The sequence below is a fragment of the Colletotrichum godetiae genome, assembly GCF_030913485.1.
Source record: "Colletotrichum godetiae strain CBS 193.32 chromosome Unknown BDP55scaffold_11, whole genome shotgun sequence".
NCBI lineage: Eukaryota > Fungi > Ascomycota > Sordariomycetes > Glomerellales > Glomerellaceae > Colletotrichum > Colletotrichum godetiae.
In genome coordinates this window covers 2,880-13,279 of record NW_026851259.1, presented here as the reverse complement: position 1 = coordinate 13,279, position 10,400 = coordinate 2,880, and the positions used below count along the sequence as shown (strand labels likewise).

At 54.5% G+C, this 10,400-nt stretch overlaps 3 protein-coding genes across 3 annotated transcripts; 1 reads left to right on the top strand and 2 right to left on the bottom strand.

Moving 5' to 3' along the window:
* Positions 1–2,474: 2,474 nt before the first annotated feature.
* BDP55DRAFT_655822 (uncharacterized protein) lies at positions 2,475–5,103 on the top strand. The gene is made up of 4 exons (XM_060574346.1): positions 2,475–3,010; positions 3,185–3,774; positions 3,845–4,565; positions 4,657–5,103. Exons 1-4 carry the CDS (start codon positions 2,809–2,811, stop codon positions 4,965–4,967), a joined length of 1,824 nt encoding a protein of 607 aa, XP_060432097.1. The 5' UTR covers positions 2,475–2,808; the 3' UTR covers positions 4,968–5,103.
* Positions 5,104–5,278: 175 nt separating this feature from the next.
* On the bottom strand, positions 5,279–6,396 carry BDP55DRAFT_547859 (uncharacterized protein; the record flags this gene model as incomplete). Its single annotated transcript, XM_060568787.1, has 2 exons — positions 5,279–5,440; positions 5,497–6,396. 2 exons carry the CDS (start codon positions 6,394–6,396, stop codon positions 5,279–5,281), a joined length of 1,062 nt encoding a protein of 353 aa, XP_060432096.1.
* A 767-nt stretch (positions 6,397–7,163) lies between these two features.
* On the bottom strand, positions 7,164–9,394 carry BDP55DRAFT_766347 (necrosis inducing protein-domain-containing protein). The gene is made up of 2 exons (XM_060580965.1): positions 8,052–9,394; positions 7,164–7,990 (listed from the first exon to the last, which is right to left on the bottom strand). Exons 1-2 carry the CDS (start codon positions 9,134–9,136, stop codon positions 7,417–7,419), a joined length of 1,659 nt encoding a protein of 552 aa, XP_060432095.1. The 5' UTR covers positions 9,137–9,394; the 3' UTR covers positions 7,164–7,416.
* Between the last annotated feature and the right edge of the window lie 1,006 nt (positions 9,395–10,400).

The following is a 10,400-nucleotide window of genomic DNA, read 5'->3' as shown; positions in this document are numbered from 1 at the left end:
AGAGCCGTCTTGTCATGGGGCAATGTGCTTGCCGGTGACCGAATCTGCTCGGAGACCGGGGCCGGTTTGATTTAGATTGTTCTGACGTCTCGTCCTTTTGGGCTGCTAAGCAGATGGCAACAGTGTTTCATTGAAGAAACAGACAGGAGGTATCAACGCCCGCATCATCAACTTTGGTACGAGATGGCACCCTCTCGATCGTACACTTTCATATGCAATGCCCTGGAGGATCTCAAAATCAAGAAGGATCGCAGCAAAACCAGATCTGAGCCGCCGGGTACTCAGATCAGCTACGTGCCTTACCACGAGTACGCCACTCCTTATCAGGTTTAGCTTGGCTCAAAAGAAGCGATTACCTAAGACCTCCGAGATCCACCTGAAGTCAACCAATCAGTGACATTCCGTTAGTCATGTCATGGCCTTCCGATCACATAAGGATGAGCCGAAGCGGCCTAGAAGTCGTCGTGACCTTTGCAGCAACTCCAGCTAAGAAGCAAGGTGAACGAAAAGCTATCATAGCATAGATTTTCTCGGTTACCTTTAAGAACAGGCATGAAGGCGTTCTCCAACAGGGTCTTCATACCACAGGATTGCTCAAACACCCTTTTGATAGCGGGTAGCAATCACTATTGTGACTGAACCAAGGAAGAATGAGGCGTGAGATGGGAAATGCAGAACCTACCGGTCATCTCTTGAGCTATTCACCTGCAGATCAAGTTGCACAGCGGATTCCGTTCAGCCACTGCTCACCTGAGCCCGGAGGCGGCGTATTCTGGAGGAAGTCAGGTGGGCTAATCGACAGTGACACGCTGATGACATGCTCACCAGATCCCACGATAAAAGGGGACTAGAGGAATGGATCAACTTCAACTCTTCTCACTGCCGGAAGTTAGCCGGGATGCCATCTTTTGAGGGGCACTAATGAAAAGATGAGAACGGATGTTGAGGGAACTGATGATCATCTTTCAATAGGGCGATGTAGATTTGTGGCCAGTGCGGCGATGCGCTTCATCAGGAGTGAGTTCTTCGCCTTGAAACGTGATATTTATGAACCGTCTTTGGTTCACCATCGATAGAAATAGTCAAATGAACTGCTGATAAGTGCAGTGTTTCTGCGGGGTCATATTTGCATGAGATGTCTCTCGGTTCAGTTACTAGGTAGCCATCAACTCAGACTCGATGGAATATGGGACTTGGCCCACGCCTCTCGCTGGTTTCCCTGATATACTTCAGTTACTCGCATCGCAGCGTGAGATTTCAATGGTCCATCGTGATGCTCGCGATGCTCACAGATATCGCGCCAACTTAGTCACCTGCTAGACGCTGATGGCGATGGATGTTGCCAGATTGAATCTAGCCATCGAGTGTCATAGAGAGGCTTTTGTGAAGCAAATAGACACAGCTTGCCTAGTTTCACAAGATCCACTCGAATAAACATGATATAATCTTAGCAGGCCATAGATGAGTTGAGTAAGTAACTAGAAATTGCAAGAGCCTGTGCCTTGATGTTGTTAGTAATAGCGATGCTTCGCGGGTCGTGCCTTCATCGTTTTACAGTGTGAACCCATCAATTTCTTCACAGATTATAGTTGAGACTGTTGTAATGATCGCCAAAAATGTGTGAGCTTTCGTTGGGCTTATGGTATTGAGTTGCTGCAAGTTATGTTGTTCAATATCGTTGATCAATGATATACGCCCGTGAAAATCGAAGACGATCGACGTGTATTTTCGCGGGTTTGGTGGGAGAGTCTCGTGTAAGCTGGTGATGAGGTGAAACTGGCTCACTCAAAACAGGTGATGGGCTGGGAAGTCGGGCTGGCCGTGTCCTGCGTTAAGGCTGGGCGGCTGGAAGTTCCTACTACACACCAGCACTGATCGGAGAAATGAACCTCATCGAGATATCAGATTCTGGGTGGTGGTATGGGATCTCTAGTATAGGTAATGGACGGCGATTGTGGTCTAGATCTGGCTTGAATGACGCCTCGTGTTGGACCCTGGGCCAGGACCGGATAGCAAGGCCGGAGATCGGGCGGGATTTTGGCCGGACTCTCGGAGAGCTTCTTCTCGGCAGCCTTATAAGTACCTCCATGGTGTCTCTTTCAAGTGGCTATGATTGAATATTGGAGGTTGCTCGTTGGCTTTCCTCCACGGGTTGTTGAACATGACTCGACATGCTTCCCAGCTGACGAGGTATTCTCTCCGTCGGACCGTCAACATCGCCGGCGACCGGTGACTTCTTCACGATGACCACTTCAGTCGGCCAAGCTACAGAGTACTTCAACTTGCATCAGGAACCGGCGGGACTCTGATTGATATGGATACACTGCTCAACTACAGGACCCTTGGGCGACAAGAGGTATAACGTGACGCAGAACAAGTCACGGCTCCGACAACAAACTTGTCCATCGAGGGGGCTCACCCCGCAATTTATCCCCCGCCTAGCGTCGATCCCGAGCCCCGACCAAGCGCTCCCCATGTCTTCAAAAGGCCATGTATCCCGCGGGATTCAACTCTCTTCATTCCACCCCCGCAAAATCGTACGGTCGTCTGCTCACCCCGCTCCCATTCCGGCAAGCAAACCCACCACCAACGGCCCATTCAGAGTCAACTTGATTACTCTCCGAGGTAAGGCAGAGAGAAGGTCAAGCGCAAACAAGGGCACAGTCACACACCGCAACACACCTAGGAGAAAGCCGAACAGATGGGCTCACAGTCGGATGACACTCGGACTTCTGCGTAGGACCTCGGCGGGCGAGAGAGGACAAGAGTAAACAAAAGGCTCCCCTCCTCCGACGGCCGGGACCGTACATGAAGCCCCGACGCTGCTGTGACGCCTGCCGGCGGCGTCACCGTAAGTGCGTTGTGCAGCCCGGCGCGACGGGATGCGGCGCCTGCGTCGAGGCTGATCTCGAGTGTCACTTTGACACGACGTTACGCTTTAAGCATGCGCCGGGCAGCTCCAGAAAGTCGGTACTCTCCGGAGACAGAGTTCAGAAGGCGGATCACCGAGGTTTGACTTGACCTTCCCTTCTCAGATGATGCTTTGCCGAGCCCACCCTCCCCTTCTCTTAGCCCCCGAGTTGGCCTTCTTTAGATTATGTCTTCTGCGCCCCATCTCAGTTTTGTCCTATTGCCGATCACACAATCCCTCCATACACGTCAGAAACTTACACTCTCTACCCAGCCCGGCGCAAGAGCGAAGCAAGTCGTCTAGACGACGCAGTAACCGAGGCATCTTCGTCACCGGCCGTCCAGTCCGCTGCGGGCGACAGAAGCAACAGCTTCACATCCCACGCATCCCCGCACGGCTTGACACCATATGAAGGACAGCTCAACTTCGACTACTCACCGCCGGCTACGCACACGTTCCGAGCCGAGGCCCCCGCACAACGATTCACCGGGCATGGATCTCACGGTGACGGCAGCGCGCCCATCGGCTTCGTGTTGAACAGCGGGCCACCGCGGGAAAGCCGACAACACCGGGATAGCTTCACTTCGAGCCCCGGGTATCTCGACTCCACCCGAGATGGTATCGCCTCGGATAGCGGGCAATGGCAATCGGGAGAGGTGCAGCCTCAGCTCCAGATTTCGTATCTCTTGGGAGATTCGCCGTCCACGCAGGCTGGGTCCTCACATCAAATTGCTTCGGAGCGCGCTGAGAGTCTCATTTCGGATGCAGAATTTCGCATTCAGCCCGTGGACCCGGAGCACTGCGGTTTCACCGGACGCCAGGCTTTCTTATTTCGCACATACATCTTGAGAATAGCGCCTTCGGTGAGTATTGTCTTCTGACCAGCTTACCTACTCATCTTTCCGATGAGAGCACAGTGTCTAATAATCCCAGATTGACGCATGTCACGATGCCCGCCCTTTCACCCTCGATGTTCCCCGCCTCGCCCTCCGCAAGCCGATCTTGCTAAACGGAATTTTCGCCCTAGCTAGTCGCTTCGACACACAAGGGAACGACGATGCCATCGAAAAGTCCGATTTGGAGAGCACGTACTACCACAACCGCTGCATCGAACTGCTCATTGAAGCATTTTCCCAGCCCCCGGAAACGTGGGACTCAATCCTGCTGACGGCCGTCGTGATCATGCGTCTGTACGAGGAGTGCGACAATGAGACGGACTCACATTACCACCACCTCCGAGGCACGCGGAATCTGCTGAATCATGACGCCATTGCCCGTTTCGTGACGCAAGGCGGCCTGGCCGAGGCCGCGAGCTGGGTTCATCTTCGCCAGGCCCTCTACGTGTTCCTAGTCCGCAGGACGCCTATCGAGATCTGTCTAGAGAATTTCGAGAGGTCGTCGACTTTTAGGAGCAATAACGATACCGCGCATGCAAACCGGATCGTCTACCTATTTGCCAAAGTCCTGAAGCTGTTCTTCCCAGAAGATGGGTCGGGTTTCAGGACGAGCAGCTCGGAGGCCTGGGGAGAGTTGCAGAATGACGTAGACGTGTGGTACAAAGAGAAGCCACTTTCTTTTCAGCCTCTTTTCTATGAGCGAGCGGATGTAGCCAAAGCGAGACCATTTCCGACGCTGTGGATGGCCGCAGATCCAGGTATGAACCTTGATCTAACGAATGCTGTTTTGTCTTTCAAAGTGCTTGGTTTCGCGGGATAGAATAGTCACTGACAGCAATGCTCATGTAGGCACTGTTGCTCTCGGGTACTACTACGCTTCAAAAGCGATATTTTGCTTCCAGGATTACAACAGCTCAAATCCAACGGCAGGATTTGAAGGAACGAAGAAGAGGATGGACAGCGAGGTCAGTCACGGACCGCAAGGGTCCGCTTGCACTCTGCTAAGCATCTCACAGCGTGAAATTACGTTCTATCTATGTATGCTCATGGGCTTAGCTCGCTCGAACGAGGCTGTCAACGCATACTACTTGCCCGCACATATGCTGTCCTTGTGTAAGTCGGCTGCCACGATGTGCTCGCTATCTAGCTGCGGAATCTAACTTATTCTTAGGCGGTCATCTAATCAGGCATCCCCTCGAACGAGACCACACAATCAAATATCTTGCACAAGTAAGGACTATTGTGCAATGGAAGACGGGGGCGTTGGTCAAGACTTTGAAGGAACAATGGTCTCAGCTTGATAGCTTTCAATCAAGATGATTCAATTTCACTGGCTATGCATCATAATCGTTGTCGATTCTATCATGTCACCTCAAACAACCTTGCATCCCGAGTGTGCAACGTATGATATCCTCGGTTTTGCGCGCCGTGGCCGCCATTGGGCTAGACACCATCATTGAAGCTATAGTGCTTATCCCAGCGCTGATGTTTTTGTCAGAGGCATTATTCGAGCAAGGCGTGGCAGGAAACAATGGCTTACAGTATCCCATGGACGGCGCTTATCAACAAAGCGCAAGTCCGTTCCAAGTCTGATGCGCCCTTCGGGGTCGTAGTTCTTGGTCGAAGCATGGATCTAGCGTAACGGTCAGCAACCTGCAAATATGTGGTATACAAGCGGAGCAAACCTACCATATGTGCTGAATGGAACACAACATCACCAGCCTCATACGCGCTCACCAGCCACTTCTTTCCATACCTCCGCCCAAAATCTGCTGGCCCATCACACAGGAACCCCGTGCTCATCATGTTCGAGTTGAACGCATTCTTTGTCTCCTCGTCGCTCATTCCCGCGGCTTTCGCCTTCGTCGTGAACTCATTCTCAATCTCCTCGCCCAGCTTCTCGCCGTCTTGCATGTAAATCAACCCGCCGCCCTCGAGCCGGACGTCGCCGATTGGAACCCACGCCGTTACTGACGTCGGCTCGCCGTAGCGCATGAAGGATTGGTCGTAGTGTACACCAATGGCCTTGTTTCCCGGTGTGTTGTTGCGGAGGAGCGTACGCTTCACCGTCAGAGTGTTCTCGTCGCCCCAGCCGGTGAACTCGGCGACGAAGTTGCGGAGAGCAGGGTGATTGCAGAAGCCCCGGACCGAGCCGTCCTCGGAGCCGGCGTACCAGTCTTCGGTGTGCGCTTTCAGGGCCGCCGATGTGAAGATCTCAGAGCGGTCCGTCTCGCCTGGCGCCGCGTTCTTGGCGCTACCGGCGCCGATGCCGGGGTAATCCGCGGCGGACTTTGCGTCGTCGAAGATGCCTTCTCGCGGGGATGTGCCGGGCTTGATCACACCCGAGGGCGCGAGGGAGTTGAAATATGATTCGCGTGCGGAGAGGACATCTTCACGGGGGATGAGGCCCTTGATGAGGAGGTAGCCATGTTGACGGTAGCGTTGGCGGAGGACGTCGAAGTCTTCTGTGAGGTGGGATTGGATGAGGGGCTCGACTTCGTTGGCGGAGAGGAGGTCATCGTTGACGTGTAGTTGAACACCGTTGAGGGTGGGAGGGGCATCAGGGGTCGGTGACTCTGCGTGAGGCATTGTGATATTTCTAGTAAGAGGAATGAGGTAGGTGTCTACAGTTTGGTTCGTCTATGCTGCGGGCTGGTTGGGATGGTGATAGTTCTTGCTAATGGCAGAGCGCTTTGCGAAAGTTACACCAGATAATGTCGAGCTTGCGGTAATCCGTTCATCGCTCAAGAGTTCTGATTCCCTTTATATACCCTCCGTCATCCACAACACATAGCCACCCATTGGAGAAGTCGTTGCCCAACAGTGGCGTCCTCGCACATCCACGAGCACCTCGTGAAGGGGAATAAAACCCGCGGAAAACCCATAGGGCAACTAGCCGGCGGAAAGTTACCGGATCAGGCTTAACCGGCGTGAACGCTAACCATCCTTCACCCCCATCTTTCCCATATTTCCCCGCATTTCGTGCATTTTCGAAGCAAATCCGGCCCCGCGCTTGACGTTGTCACTACTCCACCTTGCCTGTTACGGGCGGCCGGAACGCGGGCTCTGCTAGATTAGCGACAAATATGGCAGTGGATAGCTCTGTTTCGTGGTTTCATAGGAGATTTCGTGTCGCTGAGGGTGTGGGGGATGGATGGTTGTCTCCAATGGTACGGTCTGAGTGGGATTTCCGGGATTTGAAGCATGGGGACCCTCTGTTGTAATAGGCAAGATTTCGCCGGTGGGATGAGGACTTGGTTACGTGCCCGAGATTGATGGTCTCGGAATGCCGACCTTTCTTCCAACCATTCCGAGTAGTGTATAAATCATGCTCACGTACGGTATTCGATCCGGTTGGCCACTTTACCCTGTTGATTTTCAATAAAGTCTTGGGCGTTGTCTCTGGCCAAGACTCAGTGAAACTAATACTAAATCCGTCACTATTGTGCTCGATGTCGCCAACGTTGTAGAGGTCCCAAGCGAGTCTTCAGACATGCACGCCATATTCAACACCAAACGACTAGAATTTGTGATTATATTGTACCAGAGTGCATCATCTATCCAGCTACCGTCAGGTACTTATCCTGGCGAACACGAAGCTCACCACACCTAGTTGGTGCCGCCGCATCCCTGCTGATCAGTCAAGGCGCCGTAAAAGCTTTCCTTATACGCAGCATCGAGGTTGGTCTGGAAGTTGGCGTCGATGAACGGCACCTGAGTCTTCTCGTACTCAACGACGGACAGCGAGCGCTCAGCCGCGTCGGGAAGGGCATCCCAAGCGATAAGTGTGCGCTCAAAGACCTTATCGCCATCAGCGCCGGTGAACGGTGACATGGCGTTGTCGTGAATCTGCATCTTGGGGTGCGTCGACTGCAAGTAGGAGATGTCGCCTGTCATCGCCGTATCCCATACCGTGTGGTCCTTGGTGAAAGATACGCCGACGGGGAACACTGCTGATACATCCGAGTCGCCATCGCAGCCCCATCGGTTGACCCAGACGACGATGCTGGCCCAGTAGTGGGTGTGGCCATTGTTGTTTCCCTTGGCCCAGCGGACCTTGGGGAAGTAGTAGGAGTACATGACGGCGGTGCGGCCTTGACTGCTTCCACGTCGGACGTAGACCTGTCCTGTGCCGCCATTACCGCATCCGCTTCGTCCTCCACCAGTAGGTCTCAAACCAGCTCTGTAAGTAGAAATTAGCTTATGCTAGTTTGTAATGGTGTTACGAAAGGGGCTCTGCTTACCCGAGGCTTCCAAAAGCATCGACCGCCGGGTAGGGATCACAACCTCCGGAAATGAAGAGCTCGGGATTGAAACGGAGCTGAAGTTGTCCTTCCAAACCTAGAGACGTGGCCTCGTTCAAGGCGGCGACCTTGTCATGATCGATCCAGTTGAGAGCCGTGCTGGTCGGGGCAGCCGAGGAAGTAGACGTGGCAATGGTAGTGCTCCACACAGAGGAGGTCGTCACAAGAGAGGAGGCAGGCTCCGACGATGTCCAGGAGAAGGGCGCGCTGGTCGAGGAAGGGAACTCCGATGGGGGAGCCGAAGAGGACCATGGAACAGCAGAGGAAGTCCATGGATCGTAGGTCTCGGAGGCAGTCTCCGGATCATAAGACTGCGAGGGGGTCGGGACCTGCGTGGGTGTCGCAGGGTTCTCGGTGGGCTTCTCAGTCGGCTTCTGCTGGGTAGGTTTAACCTCCGGAACGGACTCAGGCAGGTCAGGCTTATCGTCGATAGGATCCAGTTCAAATTCGGGCATCGATCCAGCGGCTCCGGAACCGGCGGCCGCTGATAATACGGCAGTTTGTCCAGCCGCAATGGGGAGGATCGCACCTGAGGGCGCCATGACAAAGCCGCCCAAGATTCCTCCGATGATCACCGCGCCGACGGCCGCGGCAACTGTCTCTCCGTTACTCACATGGACCGGAGCCGGAGTGGACGACGGCTTCATGGCACTGCTATGCCACGTTGAGGAAGGAAGTTGACTGGGCTTCCGGGTAGAGGAAGGAGGCTGACTCCATGTCGGCTTTCGGGAGGAGGATGGCACATAGCTGCTCCAATGAGAGGATGTGGTGATGCGAACAGACTTGGAGAACGTCGTGGGGATGTGAGAGGACGTCTGGTTTCGGGGAGGCACGACGCTCGGGGCCGGCTTCGGGCCTGGTGCCGGCTTCACGCTTGGTAGGGGCTTGATGCTAGGGTTGACGGCTCTCTCGGCCAAAACGTCGCCGTCATCCTGCGACTCAGGGTTGCAAGGACTGTCGGGAGAAGCGATCTGGCCATTGATGGCCGTGGAGAGGAGAAGTAAAGTCAATGCGTGTCGCATCATTGTGGACTGTTAAGGAGTGACTGGAGGACTATTAAGGAGTGCAGTGCCGCTCTGGAGCATAGTCACGGACAAGGCACGATTTGCGTGGATGATTCTTTATATCCAGGACGGGCTTCTGTGTTCATGACGGAGTTTCCGTTTACTTGGGAGCGTCACCTGCAATTAAATTGGCTTTAAGCGTCATTGTCACTGAAAATTAGCTATTCGTAAGGATGGAGGTATACTCAACTCAAATACAGTGTGTGATGGAAAAGTGGTGGAAACTCTCGGTGAAATACAAACGATTCACAACTTCCCTCTCGCCTAATTTTTCTTGGCATCTGCTGTTAGTGAATGAGTGAGCCTACCACCAAATTACTAACAGCCGAAAACTCTTCACCTCCCCTTGCCGGAGCCCGCATCCGCGATGGCCTCACAGCCGCCGTCGGGCACCGGACTGATGTCGGCCGACCAAGCCGACCCCGAACCAGGCTCCGGGACACCTCCGGAGCCGAACCCCACCTCAAGAGCTAAGCGACGCCGCGACGTCGAGGCACAGCCGACCCGGCCCAGCCTAACGGGAAGCCAGCTTGATGCCACCACCGACGCCCCTACCTCGGCCGAGGGGCCCGCAGCCTCTACCGCATCTGCTCCGAGCGGATCTGCCACAGGGTCCGTCTTGACAGCCCTTGCAGAAGAAGCTAGACAGTACGAGGCACGGAAAGACGTCTTTCTGACCATTGCACGGTCCGTCGACAGCGTTGTCGCCAGCTTTGACGGTTCTAGAAAGCAGATCGCGAAAGAAGCCACTGCCTATGTCATTCAAACCCTCAAGAGACTGATCAATCACGAGACAAGCCCAATAGCGGCCCGGAGTTGGGCGGCTGTCGTCGCACCGATGGCGGGCAACACCACTGCGGCGACCCGGAGCGGCCAGAGCTGCCAGAGCTCTGCCCGCCCGAAGGCCACACTCCCCGCCGAGGATCAGCCGCAGGCGCAGCCGAAGGAGGACCTCCGCATCTTTGCCCGCGTCCCGGAAGAAAGCTTAGCGGCCGCTCGGAAGATCGCACCGTTCGCCGTACGACAGATCGTCTGTAAGGCCGTTGGCCTGGGGCTAGCGGACCTTCCCCACGTCTACCATATCAGCACAGGTTACTCTCTGAAGCCGCGAAACAAGCAAATACAGGAAAGACTACTTGCAAGTAAGGCAAAGCTGGCGGAATGCCTCGGCGCCCACCAGGTCGAGACGCCTATCAAGTGGTACACTTACGTTGTGCCGCGATGC

What these genes read in the sequence shown, in the direction of transcription:
- BDP55DRAFT_655822 (XM_060574346.1), top strand. Translation starts at nt 2,809, where the DNA reads ATGAAGCCCCGACGCTGCTGTGACGCCTGCCGGCGGCGTCACCGTAAG. An exon ending in TCAGAAGGCGGATCACCGAG is followed by an intron (nt 3,011 to 3,184) that starts GTTTGACTTGAC and finishes CTCTCTACCCAG; the next exon opens with CCCGGCGCAAGAGCGAAGCA. An exon ending in TCTTGAGAATAGCGCCTTCG is followed by an intron (nt 3,775 to 3,844) that starts GTGAGTATTGTC and finishes TAATAATCCCAG; the next exon opens with ATTGACGCATGTCACGATGC.
- BDP55DRAFT_766347 (XM_060580965.1), bottom strand. Translation starts at nt 9,136, where the DNA reads ATGATGCGACACGCATTGACTTTACTTCTCCTCTCCACGGCCATCAAT. An exon ending in GATGCTTTTGGAAGCCTCGG is followed by an intron (nt 7,991 to 8,051) that starts GTAAGCAGAGCC and finishes TTCTACTTACAG; the next exon opens with AGCTGGTTTGAGACCTACTG.